The 15,863-nt window shown below is 34.4% G+C and overlaps 1 protein-coding gene across 1 annotated transcript in view; it reads left to right on the top strand.

Annotated features, from left to right (window-relative positions):
- MSRB3 (methionine sulfoxide reductase B3) overlaps positions 1–15,863 on the top strand; it is a 166,932-nt gene that overhangs the window by 142,675 nt on the left and 8,394 nt on the right. Inside the window, 1 exon segment of the mRNA XM_031940172.1 lies at positions 9,034–9,131. Within this exon segment, the coding sequence (XP_031796032.1) occupies positions 9,034–9,131 (98 nt within the window).

The raw sequence follows: 15,863 nt of genomic DNA, 5'->3' as shown, positions 1-15,863 counted from the left end.
CCTATTCCCTCTTACAACCTTCAAATATATAAAATCCTCTATCAAGTCCCAAACCTATTCTCTTAGGTTTTTTCTTTTTTTTTCCCCCTCAGGCTAAACACCCCAACCTTTTTTAACATTCCTGATAAGACATGACATCCAGACATAATCTGATCATTTTCTGTTGGAAAGATATAGTCACTTTTATGTAATGTCACATCTAATGCCTTTCAACTCTCTTTAAAAAAAAAAGAAGAAGAAAGTGTTTAGGAAATATATATATATATATATATATATATATATATATATGACACAGTAGAGAACTTCCTAACTATTACAGCAATGTAAAAGCAGGCCTGTAAAGTAAGATTCTCAATGCCGGAAATATTTAGCCAGATAATAGATAATCATCTTTTAAACATGTTATAAAAGGAATTCCAACATTGGGTGGGACGTCTAAGCTTCCTTCCAATTCTAAGATGTGTTCTTTTTGTTTTTATCTATCTATCAATTTGTAACTGTGTGAAATAATGCTGAAGTCATAAAGTCTATGTTTCAAGGAAGAAATAGAAAATATTTCAGATGTCTAAGAAAGGTAACTTGTATTATTCATTGTCTATGTATTGCTTCTTAATTAGAGGATGAACACTTTGAGTTCTGGGACTATTCTGCTTTTTCCATTTGTATCTTCATTGTTTAGCACAATCTTTAGTGCTCGATAAGCATTTTTTATTCATTCGTTTGCATTATTTGCAATTAAAGCAGAACATATGCAAATTATTTTCTCCTATGATGCTAGCCAAAACTGTAAAGATAAAGTTTATTCTAGTATTATTTCTTCTTAGTGCCCTGTTAGCACTTTTCTTAGTCCCTTTTGTCATCTTCTGGGTTCACTTCCCTGGGTCTTTAATGAAGACTTATTCTTGCAACACTTCCTTCCATTGACAAGATGACTCTTCTTACCTCTTACTCTGCTCCATGCACTCTGATGCAACTCTATTGCTCAGTTTGCTGTATTGCACATACCACAATTCAATTCTTTTTTGTTGTTGAGTTGTTTTTCAATCATGTCTGGCTCTTCATTATCCCTCATTTGTTTTGGGTTTTTTTTGGGGGGGACAGAGATTTTTTGGAATGGTTTGGTTTTTGGAGTGGAATGGTTTCCTGCTGAGGAAATGGGAACAGGGTTAAGTGATTTGCCCAGGGCCACACAGCTAAGTAAGTTTCTAAGGACGGGTTTTAACTCAGGAAGGTGATTCTTCCTGACTTTACGATCAGTGTTCTATCCACTGTGGTACCTACCACCTACCTGCTCCAAGTTGACTCTCATTTCTATGTCCTTGCATTGATTATGTTGCATGCTGGTATGCACTCAGTCCCTGCTTCTGCCTCTTAAAATATTAGCTTTCCTTCAATACTCAGTTTAAATGTCAACTTCTCCTTGAAGCTCTTGGTCTCTTCCTCTTGCCTCTCAATTAATAATGTTTTTTTTTTTTCCCTCAAACTACCTTGTATTCATTTTATGTATATTTATATATATATCCATTAGGTTCCCCTATTAGAGTGTAAACTTCTTGAGGACAAGGAGTGTTCACTTTAATTTTTTTCAGTTTTAGTAAGATGGCTTTCATATATACTTGCTATCATCTAAATTTAATTCTTAATCCAATCCTCTTGATTTTGGGCCCTAGCCACTGAGTCACCAAGGTGCCTTTTAAAAAATGTTAGCTATTAATGTTGATAGCATGTAGCTTTTTACCTATTATATTTCTGCATAGGAATAGTCTTGAATTATCAGATGTGGAAAGGAAACCCTAAGAGGCAGCTAGCCTCAGACACTCATTGTGACACTGGATAAATCACTCAGTTGGTTTCTGCCTTAGTTTCATCATCTATAAAAAGGAAATAATAATAGCACCTACCTCCCAGAGTTGTACTGGGATAAAATAAAATTTGTAAAGTTCTCTGGAAATCTTAAAACACTATGTGCATTATTAATGATGATGATGATATCTCAAATGAAACCTTTCATCATCTCCTTACTCATTGTCCAAACAGGAGCCAAAGCAAGAAGTAGCAAAGGACAGAGCCAGGATTTGCAGTTTATTAATACTGTTTTTTAATAGAACTGTGCAAGTATTCTAGAAGAGCATTGATTCTTTAGAAACTCCCAATTCTTTTCCTTTGTGGTGAGACAGCCATTCCAAATATATAGATAGATAGATAGATATTTATATATATAGACACACACACCATATATATGTAGATATATATGTATTGCACATATATCTACACATCTACATATATTGTGTGTGTGTCTAAAAGGAAGGTTAAAGTCCTCTAGTGATGCAAAAAAAGTTGTTATGACCATTCATGGTCTTGGTTACAAGTATTTAAAGTTAATGCAATAAAATGAAGTTTGTCTTTCATTTATTGTATTGTTAGAGTGCTTGCATGGGAGCTAAGGGCCCCTTTTCCTTTTACTATAAAAGACATGAATTATGCTCATATGTTGGCTTGATAAAATGTTTAGCCATAGCAAAATGAACCAAATTCTGATGTCCCTCCGGTGTAACTCTGGATGAGAACATGAGCCAAAGAAAGGAAGGAATGAAAGAATTCTGTTTATGCTCACACCTTTAGTTCTGGTGCACACAGATTATTACACAGATTTTGCTCAATGCAATTGCATGTAAAGCAGTTAGATAAAATGGGATCAAAACCATAATTTCCATTCATTCAATAAGTGTTCAGTAAACACCTACTGTTTGTCAGGCATTGTAGGGGGCTCTGAAAGGGAAGCATAGACAAAAGTAAATCTGCCTCTGATTCAAGGAGTTTGAAGTTTATTGGAGAAACAACTTGTATATGACTGAAGACAAACTATAAATAAAGTAACAACAAAGGAGTTTGAAGGGACCACAAAAAAAGAGGGATTCAGGAAAGTTCTAGATAGAAGTTGATATGTGGCAGAACTTTGAAGGAAACTAGGCCTTCAAATGGTTAATATTTGAGAGATGGTTAACAAAATAGTACATTCCAGGTTATGGGTAGAGGTATGATGATGGTAGGAAATGTTATTTACAAGAGCCAGCAAATAAGTTAGTCTACCTGAACTAGAGAATAATGCACAATAAATCTAGAAAGGCAGATGGAAGTCTGAATTCTCTGAATATTTACTTTATTTATATTTCATCTGCCCTATTATTTTAAAAAATTGAATATGTAAATTCATCAAAGAGAAAAATTCATTCATTTATGTTTGTAAGTAGTATCAGACTACTGGAGAATAATGGATGACTACTTGAAAATTATAATACTTTGAAATAAGAAAGAGAATAGGCCCAAATCTAGCCCCATCAAATAGAAACAAAAGGGTATTTTGGGGGAGGGGCAGGCCAACCCTATTTATGCAGGTTTTCACATGACTTTCCTTTTAAGAAGAATGTGGACTGCATCCAAAACAAATAATATTTTGTTAGATGGGAAGACCAAAAGCAAAAGCAAAAAAGGAGGATGGATCATCTTTCTTTAATGTCAAAACTGACATAAACACATCCCCCCCAACCCTTTTGCTCAAGATAATTTTCTCAACAAGACACAGATTGCTCCAGTCTCTGCATATCAGCCTTTGAAGCAATTTCCTTATTATTAGGAATGGGGGCAGGGTTTCCTTTGAGGATTTTTACAGCAGTGAAATGTTCCTCCTTTAAATACTTTCACATGATGGGGGGAATTCCTTGTTCAAAGTGCTGTCATCACTGGGGATTTTAAGCCATTTATTGTAGAGTGAAGCCCTTCCTTGGGCTGATTGTCAATAGTGACTCACCTTTGCCTCACACAGAATAGGCACTTAATAAATATTTCATAAATGAATGAAAGAAAATGAATTAATTTGAGCTATCCAGGGAGGTTTGTAATGATACTCCCCTTCTCAGAAGGACTGTTAGAAGGAAACAGTGCCCTCCACCCCCCTCCTGCTTCTTGTTTATCTTACTGAAAGGTTAAATATGCTTCTCTCTTTTTAAAATTACATTTTCACTTTTATTTTGAGTTTAACCAACATCAACAAACATAAGAATTTCAATACAAAAAAATAGAAAAAGAGAATTGGACATGAAACAACAAATGACTATGAGTGTCAATTCAATTTAACCCAGTAGTAACAAAACTGTCTTACTTATCTGTCCCTGGCTGAAGTTCTTTATATTCTCTTCTGTGAATTGGTCTAATATTTCACTGATGCTCTTACTTACCTGCTTACCCATCCTATCTATTTATCTGTCTATCTATCTATCCATCTATCCATCTATCTATCTAACCAAAATCATTCTATGAGCAAAGCAGAATTGCAGCAACTCAAAAGAAACATGAGATGCACAAATTTCCACTCCCAATTCCACATAGATTATTTCTGCCTGACCTGTGGTAGAGTTCATCTTGGTCTGCGCAGCCATAATTAGACATACTATACCTTGACCCCTAACAGAATGTTGTCATTTTGATCCTCTTCAAGAATAAAGTATAACGTGATGTGCCATCATTTGTTTAACCATTCCCTAATTGATGGGCACCCACTTTGTTTACTGTCCTCTGCTTCAACAAAAAAAGTGCTGTTATAAATATTTTTGCACATGCATGTACTTTCTGTATTTGATCTTGTTGGGATATATGTGTTAGTAGTAGTATTTCTGGGTGAGAGGAAATGATTCTTGGAATCCTGTAGTCAAGACACATTTTATTTTATTTTTCCTGAGTCTATCTACTTATTGTTAAGTTGCTCTTTTCTTTTGGGTTTACTTCTTAGACTTCTCTTAATCCAAATTATTTCTTTTTCATACTTGGTGTTTTCTTTGGTTTACTCATATCTCCAGCCCCAGTTCCTAGATTGGGACTTTGTGCCAGCTCCATGTTCTTTCCCATCTTGCAAACTCAAATGAGGTATTCAGTCTTTGCTACTACCCTGCCACACTTTAAGGTGGAGTGTTCGTTATTAGATCCTGCTTTCTACTTTCTATTGCTGATTTCTTTCTATCTCCATTTCTAACTGATCCAATGCTAGTGTTTTTTCTGTCTCCTTTTCCTTGTACAGTCATGAAACAGCAGTTGACCTTGCTGCCAGCTACAGTCCCAAGAGGCCTTTAAATGATATCATGGATCACTTTAATTTCTGGCCTTTGGTAGAATTCCCTGTTATAGGCTGCTTGGGCAATACATTTCTCCATTCTCTTAAGGAGAGTCTCCTACTGGCAGCTGGCTTTGTCTTCTCCTATGGGTCTTGCAGGACTTTTGGAGCCAAATTTGAAGATTCTTGGAGGGCCCCATTGTAAATACATATTATCTTGGGGAGTACCCTCTCAGTCTTCTGGGGCAATAATCTGTCAGAAATTAATCTTGGCACTTGCCAAATTTTGGCTAAGATCCTATTGGCTTCAGGTCTTTTTAAAATTAATATTCTCAAAGTCCTTAGCTCATACTGAAGATAGACCCTGCTTCAACTACCCAAAGATTTCTGGATATCTTCTTGGACAGTCCTGGATTGAACAAAAGAGTTGAGTTTTCTTGGTCATTGTTTCATTTGGCACCCTTTTTAATCTTAGCAGGGATATTTGTCAGGGAAGCCATCTTAATCAGAAGTCCACATGAATCTCTTTGAAAGATAAATAGTAGCCTGAAGGCTGCAGAGCTTTTAATATGGCTGCCAACCAATTTTTTTAGACCTTTCCATCCATAAGACTTAGACAGCACATTGAATGTTTACTTATAAATTTCCTCCCCGGCTCAAAATGTACATTATCCATTTTATATTGGTTTTGAAATGTTAATCCCCACAATGCTCCTTTTCTCAGAGTCCCTCCCAATGTTTAGATGGTGCCAAGGTAAACAAACAAATTGCACTTTTCAAGCATCAATGCCTAAGTAGCACACATTGAAACCATTTGAGGACTTTTATTCCATCCCACTTGACCTAATCCTTTATGACACTCTGGAGACATCTCAAACTCAACATGTGCAAACCAAACTAATTATCTTTCCTAAAACCAATTTCTCTTCCAAACTTCCCTATTAGAGAGAGAGAGAGATATCTCCTCTCCTGTAGGCTCCAAGTTTGTAATGTTGGCATTATCCTCACTTCCTTACCCTCTCCCTACCTCTCTTATTCCACACAGTTAGTCATTTGCAAAATATTGCTGTTTCTATCATCCTAAAATTTTTGCATTTGACTCCTTGTAATCCTATAGTAACTATCTTATTCCATATCTTCACTACTTCTTAGCTAGATTATTTAAAAGAACTCCAAAATTGGCCTCCCTTTCCAAGTTTCACCCTATTCAACCCATTTTTCATGCAGCTTTCACTTTCACAGTGATTTTCCTTAAGTTCGGTTCTTATTACGTCACAATTTCTTACTCAATAAATTCCAGTGGCTCCCTATTACCTCTAGGCTAAAATGTAAAGTCCTCTGTTTAATTTTTAAATCCTTTCACAACCTAGTCCCATTCTATCTTTTCAGTCTCAATATATATTACTCCTTGTGGGGCTGGTCTACTTTAAGGGTGGTCCAGTAGTGCAGGTTTGGGATCAGAACAAAATGACACACTAGCAGACTATCTTTTGAAAACTCTTCCTATTTGTTGACCATTTATTAAGGGAATGGCTGCTACTGTCACATATTTGTATCAATTCCTTAGCTTATATGTTTAAGATATGAGAATTTCCTTGAAAATTTTGGTACAAAAGTTTTTTTCTTTAATACTTTTATCCTATTTAATTATTAATGATTATTAGTTAATTAGTAAATTAATTAAATAACTATTAGTTATTGACTATTCTATTTAATTATTAATTATTCTATTATTCTATTTGATTCTACAATACTCCTATTTTCTTTGTTCTTTATGTTTGTGTAGAAATTTTTGAGTTTTATATAGCCAAAACTGTCTGTTTCATCTTTTATAATCTTTTCTATAATTTGTTTATTTAAGAATCTTTTCCCTAGTCACAGTTATTAAAGATACTTGATATTGTTTTCTTCTCATTTTTTTCAACCTCCTGATCTTTTAAAGTTCAGGTTGTAACTGATTTAGGTTCATTTTGAGCTCATGGTGCTATATTGTATAAGATGTTAGTCTAAATTTAATTTCTGCCAAACTGCTTTACAGTTTTCAAAGCAGTTCTTATTAAAAATAGAATCTACCTGACAACTTATGTTCTTGGCTTAATAAAACATTGGGCTAATGCTTTCAATTGCTTGTTTCTTTTTTATATAGTTTGTTCTATTTTTCTACTTTCCTCTTAACCAGTAGCAGATAGTTTTGATGGATAACCATATTATATAGCTTAAGAATCTAGGGATACTAGGTTCCCTTCATTCATATTTCTTATTTTTCCTTTGAGATTCTGAACCTTTCATTCATTGAAATCAATTTAATTACTTTGTTCCTAGTTCTATAAAACTTTTCTGTAATGGGCTGAAGCTTGAGTTGATGCACTGAGGTCCCAAGCACATGAGGCTAAATGGTAATTGGACCATACTCTATTAATATATATGCTTGGAGAAAGAATGGCCCCCACCCACTCTTTGTGCAAGTCCTGATATGTTGTATAGAAAATGACGATTTTGATGGGTGGAGGCAGAGGGGCGGAGAGAGGAGTGGAAAGGGAAGACTGGCTGGTTTCTTGACTCAGCTGCACACACTGCAATTGCGATCCCTCCTTCACCTCTGATCCCCCTTCACCTTTGAGCCTTCTTCACCTCTACTGAGAATAAAGATTGAAGATTTTCCCTTAACCTGAATTCCTGACTCCAACTGATTTTAAAATATGCGGTCATCACACTTTTCCACTGGGATAGCACTAAATCTATAAATTATTTTAGGTAGTAATGTTGCTTTATTATAGTAACTCATTTCAAACATCTACTGAGCTTTGAATATTTCTTTTAACTATTTCTGTCTCTGTTTCAGTATAAAAGTATTTATATAAATCTTGTATGTGTCTGGGTAGGTTTAAAGAAAGACCCTTCTATGCCTACATTTTTAGAAGTTTTCAAATGTTTCATAGTTCGTAAAAGGCAAAATTTTGTTAAAGATTACATACTTTTTAAAACAACTGTGTGGTTTTTATAATCTTTGTCACTTTTATGATTATAAGATTAATTAGGCTAATTATTTTCCTGATTTTGACTCATCTCTGGAATGTTACCATAAATGATGACAGTAAAATTTTTTCAGTATATATAATTTTAGTCTTTTCTACCTCTATAGATATGTGTGTAAATAATTTAGTAGAAGAAAACATAAGAAATATAAAATTACCCATTGGGGGAGACCACACAGAATGGAACTTGGTGACTCTTTACAAAATCTCTTATGCAGAACCTAGGGAAATCTCTTCCTTAAGAGGGAGATGTGTTCAAGATTAGAGTTGATCAATCTCTGATTTAATTCAGTTTCCTTCTTTTTCATTATTTCAACATGTTTGAAATTGTAGTTATCACTTGGGCACAGGTACGTTAGAACAAAATAATACGCTGATGTCAATAAATAACAGGAAATGGTGATGAACTTATAAGAAGGGATATTTTTCTCAATACTTCAAGATGTGATTGGATTGATAGTTTTGCATCTATCATTTTTGATAATTATCATTCAGCAAGTTACTAGGTGCACTTTGAAAAATTAAAATATCCACAAATTTATCACTTAGCAGCTAAACTATCATTTATTATCTTTCATCTATTGATCTATCATTTATCTTTCTTTGTTAACTGTATTATGTTTTTTTTTCTCTTTAGGTTAATTGTTTTGTGAGTGTGTGTGTGTGTGTGTGTGTGTGCGCTTGGCAATTAGGGTTAAGTGACTTACTCAGGATTATACAGCTAGTGTCTAAGATCAGATCTGAATTCATGAAGATGAACCTTCTTGACTGTGGGTCCAGTGTTCTATCTACTGTACTACCTAGCTGTCTATATTATGCTTTGTATGTCTTTAAAATTACATTTCTAACCAAAAATCATTTATCTCATTCTCTCTCTTGTACCTTTCTCCCCAGGTTGGCCCTCATTCCATGATGTGATAAGTTCAGATGCAATTACATTCACTGATGACTTTTCCCATGGGATGCATAGAGTTGAAACAAGCTGCTCTCAGGTCAGTCAACAGCACATGAACTTCTTGACTATAAAATACAACTTTTATATGTGCATCATGAAACATATCCAAGACTTGTGATTATGTCAAGTAGAATTACAAGACAAAGTGACCACTTACAAGGGTGACGGGGAGGAGTAGCAAGAAACAAGGGGGAAAGAGGAAAGGAAGATCAAACTCATTTTACCTTAGACCTCAAAGAGTAAACTGTCCTTAATTCATATGAGAATTCTCTCTGCTACATCCTTTCTTTGCTTAGTGGGAGAAGAACTATTCCCTCTTAGCCTTTTTCACTTTCTCCTATTTGGGCACAGTGCCTCTTTAGAAATGTTCTGTTTTCTGCTTGCCAATCTCTGAAGCTGTCAAAATAGGCTTAATCTAAGTGTGTTTGGTTCTCCTTCTCCTCTGCCTCTATTCTTAATCCATTCATAATATCATTTACCCCATGGCTTACATTTCTAGTGTAAAATATATCATTACCCCTCTTCAAGATGTATAATAATTGGGGTAACAAAACCAATATTGTGCCTCATAACATATTCATGTAGTGCTTTGTGATTAGAAAAAAAAACTTAATATTCTCATTTGATGTTCAAAGCAACTTTTTAAGATCTATAAAATTTGCAATTTCAAATTGCAAAAAAATCATATTGGAAATTATAATTCTGAAATGCATTATTTTTTCAAATGCTTATAATTTTAGTTTCCAAAGCCATGAACAAGAACAGTGATTAGACTACTTCTAAAGATCAGTTATTCTCTCCTTATTATGTTATGTACAATGACATTTGGCTAAATGTCATAAAGATCCATATTTCTGAATACCAGTTGTGAATTAGTAAATTTTTTCAAATAAGATCTTTATTTTCCAGCATCTGATTTAATATCTATTAAAACATAAATTTTACTCAGCAACAACAACATTATGTTTGAAATGCCAAATAGAACACTTACCAGTTTCAGAATATGTGCAGCCCATAATCTTCCTGCTTATGGAAGACAAATAGCAATTATTTTAAAAGAGCAAGCATTGCCTCCCTGAGATTAATAATCACAGAAATGTAAGCCATAGGTTTTAAAAATTCTGATTGAAAACTGTAATTGCTAAAAGTGTCAGTTATTTGTTCATGTTTATCCATTACCTTCAGGCTTACAAAGTGCTTTGCAAATGTTATCTCATTTGATCTTCACAATAATCCTGTGAAGTAAATATGATAAGTAACATCATCGCTGCTTTTATTATTAAGACATTAGGTGGCACAATGGATAGCATCAGAAAATCTTGAGTTCAAATTTAGCCTGTTTACTCTTCTGTAAAACTGAGATAATACTAGCACCCACTTCCCAGAGTTGGTGTGGGAATAAAATGAGATAATATTTGTAAAGCACTTTGCAAACTTTAAAGTGCTATATTTATGTTAACTATTGTTGTTATTGTTATCATTATTAGGCAGCTAGATGATTCAATAGACAGAACACTGGATCTGGAGTCAGGATAGATTTGAGTTCAGATTTACCCTTAAACACGTACTGGGTGATCCTTGGTCAATCAGCTTAACTAACCTCTGTTCATCTCAATTTCTTTATAAGATAGGGATATCCCAGAATAGCTGAGAGGATACAATGAGACTATATATATATATATATATATATATATATATATATATATATATATATACATATGTGTGTGTGTGTATAAATCACTTTGAAAACCCTAAAAGTGCCATATAAACACTATCACCACCACCACCACCACCATCATCATTGTCATCCTCTTTATTCCCTCAAGAGTATTCCCTCAAACTTAGCACAGTGCCTGATGAGTGGTAGGTGTTTAGTAAATATTTGTTGACTGATTAATATGTAAGTGAGATAAACCGGAAGCAAAATGAGAGAGCCAGAGGAAGCCCTAGCTAGAAGACCCAAGTTCTACTGATAGCTCTGACATATACTGACTGTTTGACTCCAGGCAAGTCAACTTCTGACTCTTAAGTTTCAGAAAAGGTGCTTCTCCTAATAGAGAGGATTCTTTCATTTGGGTGTTTCAAGTACTAATTAAATCACAGTTTCAGTCCTTTCTTCTATTCTTAAAAGAAGATAAAAAATAACTTTTTAAATAGTGGTTTAGAGACCTGAAAAAGTTAATGAAGCTTTTATTTTATTCCTTACCAATTAGCAATAGCTAAAACTCTGGGAGAAACTTGATTAGTATAATAATACACTTATAAATGTAATTTAAATTTTTAGGGTTAACAAAGCATTTGTAAAGAGAATGTTAAGTGATGTGTCCAGGGTCACACAGCTACTCAGACTCTGAGGCTAGATTTGAAAATTTTGAGTCTGGAAGAAAGTAGGATTCTGTAAGAACTGGTTTTGGAATAAATTCAGTGCTGACCCAGATTTATGAAACTATTTCACACATAAATTTATTAATGAATGAAGTAACTGTTTCTTTTTTTAACTAAACATGAGACGTGTCATTCAAACACAGAATCTGACATATAAATCATTTTAATAATACTTTATCAGTTGTTCTTTTTACCTGATGAAGAGCTGCTCATTATTTCTTTAGTTATAACTTAGATAAGTGAGGACTCCATTCAGCCACCTAAAATATTTAGCTACACTTGTACATATGAAGGACATATGAACATGTGTTCTGAGAGAAAATGACACATTCTAATTTGTGCTTCTGATATAAAGTTCACTTTGGTTCTGTTGGCCTTGATGAAAATTATTATTAGGCTGTTAACAGTTTTGGAAAATGCTGGTGATTTTTTCCCTCTTTCCTTCCTCTCTTTTTCCTTCCTTCTTTTCTTCCTTGCTCCCTCCCTCCCTTCTTCTTTCCTTCTTTTCTTCCTTCCTACCTTCCTTTCTCCCTTCCTACCTTCCTTTCTCCCTCTCTCCTTCCCTCAGTCCCTTCCTTCCTTCCTTCCTTCCTTCCTTCCTTCCTTCCTTCCTTCCTTCCTTCCTTCCTTCCTTCCTTTCCCTTCTTTCCTTTCCTTCTTTCCTTCCTTATTACTTAGGACTCCCTCAGGAATACTAAAAAACAATTAATAAATAAATGGAAAGAGGAGGTAGAATGTTAAATTTCTTTCAAGTACCACTGTTTTATGTCTTTTAGGTTTCAGGTATATGGGCCAATGTTTATGTTCATGGGTGAATGAATTCTGTTTCCCAGAGAAGGTGTAATAGAGATGACATCAGTAGCTTAGTAGCAGTCAAGGAAAAATGATGCATTAGTGATATTCTTCAGTGGTTAAAGATAAATTAAGCATAAACCCTTTGCTAAGAGGAGATAATATTTATGAAAGATATCAACTAAAATTCAGCATAACTCTTGGTCCTTTCATTAATGAAACTGGTGATCAATGGTTACCATTCCTAGGGAATAGCAAGTCCAGTTTCTTTTCTTAACAGTTGATTATTGGAGAAATGGTTCTGACCATACTTTGGGGGTCTTTTCCAGCTCTCTAAATTTATATTATTTAGAAAGATTATTTCCTTTGTTTATGTCAAGCTTTTAATTTAAAGAAGAGAGATGGAGAAACAGAGAAAGACAGGTCAGAGACAGAGACAGAGAGACAGAGGCAGGAAGGACTCAGAGAGAGAGACAGGGACAGAAGAAGGAAAGAGAAAAAGAGAGGAGAGAACCAAAGATGGTCATTCACCCTGACATATATGAAAATATATATTTTAAGTAAGTTACATGCCAACTGTAGAAAATAATAAGACTTTACAGAAACTAAACTGCTTGTTATCCCCTTCCCCAGATGGATGTAACTATGAGATGTGTGCCAGAGAAATACAATATGCTATGGGAACATTACAAAGTATTATTTCAGTAACTTAAAACCCCATATACATAGATTGATATTTACATTGTTAAATTTTATGTTATCACTCTAACCTATCCAATTCCTTTTGAATTCTTATTATGTATTCCCAAATGTCATATAGCTATTTTCATTTATGTTTTGCATATATTTGCTTGATTTTTTTTTTAAAAACTTTTCCTTTTTGAAATTTTTCTTAATTTTGAAAAACTTTTAATTCAAGAATAAATCCTTTGTCTTCAGAATTTTATCATTCTAAAAACCTTATTCAAGTCTGGCTTCATATTCCTTGTATCATGTTTTAGATTTCTTCATTCCCACAATCCTACACTCAGTTGTTTTATTTTCTCTAATTTCTCTAATTGCTTTGTTGTTGTTGTTTTGTGAGGCAAACAGAGTTAAGTGACTTTCCCAGAGTCACAGATAGTAAGTGTCAAATGTGTGGTCCTCTTGACTCTGGAGCCAGGGCTGCATCCACTGTGCCACCTAGCTGCCCCAATTTCTGCAATGTCAAATTGTTCAGGTGAATGTAGCAAGTATGAGTGACTTTTATTATGAATGAGAAGATCCTAAGGCCTCTATATATTACCAAACATATGTGACAAATGAATAAAAGCTTCCCACTTATAAGTAGAACCTGAATCAATAGCAAGCAATCATTCAACTAGAATTTATTAATTCTAGTTATTGTGCTAGGTTCTGAGGCTACAAAATCAAAGAATAGGACAATTCTTGTTCTTAAAGCACCTACATACTATCAGGAGAGGTAAATATATATCTGTATATATACATAGATTGATATTTACATTATTCAGTTTTATATTATCACTCTAACCTATCAAATTCCTTTTGAATTTATGTGCTCCCAAATTCATCTTTTTCTTCAAACTTCATATTATCTGCAAATTTGATAAAATGCCTTTATTCAAAATGCATATAAAATTGTTGAATAGCTCCTGCCTAAGGACAGTTCCTAAGGGTGCTCTATCAGAGACTACTTTCTGTTGATATTGACATAATCATGGTGATTCATTAAGTTCGGACACTCAGCCAATTCTAAATTCTCTTAACAATGATTATTGTAGGACAAACTGTCAGTTATCTTATGAAATATAGGCATTTTTGTTGCTTTTCAGTCATTTTTTCTAATTGTATCTGACTCTGACCTCATTTGGGGTTTCCTTGGCAAAGACACTAAAGTGGTTTGTCAATTATTTCTCCAGTTCATTTTACAGACAAGGAAACTGAGGCAAACAGGGCTAAGTAACTTGCCTATAATCAGACTGCTATCAAGTTCTTGAGGTCAGATTTGAATCTGGAAAGATGAGTCTTCCTAACTCTGGGCCATTGTACCACCTGGCTCTCCCTAAATCCCTGGATGTCCCTATATATCCACAATTCTAATCTATTAATCCAGTAACTTTCAGAAAAGAGGGTGATGCTCACCAGGCTAATATTGTTGAATGAACTATTCTGAAAGAACCCACCTTGGCTCTTATTGATCACAGCTTTTCCATCATAGTGCCCAGGAGCCATCTCTTTAATAACGTATTATGGAATATTGCTAGGGAATTTGTCAAGCTATTTTGTGAATGTTTTTCTTTCTTCCTTCTAACAAACACCAAAATAAACTTTACCTCTTTCTCTGTCATGAAGCTGCCCATCATTGGGAAGTCTTCCCCTATGATTAGGACTAAATTCAATGCAAGCCTGATATGACTCTTTTAGGTCAAAGTTGCAGGACATGTTTTCATTGCTCAGATCTTTTCTTCGGTGACCTTGGTGTTGTGGCTCATGAATTATATTGAACTTAACTCTGGACCACACAAGCAAAGTAATGCATAGAAGCCTCAGTGTGATTTTGGCAATAGCAGTGAGAGCCATGCACTATAACACAGAAAGCTAAGAGTAAGGAACTCCCCACTTCCTTAGACAAGCCGTGGCAAGATTTAGCCAATGAGACTATAAAAACAAAAATGAGCTAAAATTTGTAAAGTATTGTGCAAACATTATATAATTATCTATAAATACTACATACATACTGATTATCATACCTTATTAAGAAAAAGCAAATTAGAATAGAAACAAGTGGTTGAAAAGTGTTGTATAGCAAAATTATACTCCCACAAAGGAATCAATCTCTAACATTTTAATAGACATTTTCATAGATGTCAGACATTCTCATCTTCATAGATTGCTTTGGCTTGTTCCTTCTTCTACCTCCAAATGTTGAGGTCATATAAATTATACTTTCAAGTTTCTTCTTTGTGGTTCCTCTTCATAGTTCATTTTCAGATTTCTTGAAAGAATATTTCATACTTTCTGATAACAGTTTTTTACTTTCATTTTTGTGGGTTTTTCAATTTTCATTTTTCATTTTTTTCAATTGTGTACTTCTTTATGACCCAATTTGGGGTTTTCTTGGCAAAAATACTGCAGTTGTTTGCCATATCCTTTTTATAAATAGGGAAAGTGTTAAGGAAACTTAACAAACAGGATTAAGTGACTTGCTGAGGGTCACATAGTTAATAAGTGTTTGAGGCTACATTTAACTTAGGAAGATGAGTGCTCAGTCTACTATACTACCCAGCTGCCCCCTTCCATCACTACCCATTCACATCCCAAATCATTGCATTCTGGCTTCTGTCCCCACCTTGAACTAAAACTACTATCTTCAAGCTCTCTTTTTGGAACATTTGCCTCTGTTGATCTCAATACAGGCTTCTCATTTCACTATGCCACCCTATTCTCTCCTGATTTCCATCTTTTTTACATGACTTTCTTCTAAATCTTCTATTGTGATCCATATGTTTTCCCCTGGTTCCCAAAGTTTTATCCATAGCTTTCATACTTTCTCCCGTAGCAGCTTTTATCCACTCCCAGTGCTTCAGTTGTC

Source organism: Sarcophilus harrisii, chromosome 5 (assembly GCF_902635505.1).
Source record: "Sarcophilus harrisii chromosome 5, mSarHar1.11, whole genome shotgun sequence".
Classification (NCBI taxonomy): domain Eukaryota; kingdom Metazoa; phylum Chordata; class Mammalia; order Dasyuromorphia; family Dasyuridae; genus Sarcophilus; species Sarcophilus harrisii.
The sequence above is the reverse complement of the archived record's forward strand: the minus strand, read 5'-3'. Positions and strand labels throughout refer to the sequence as shown.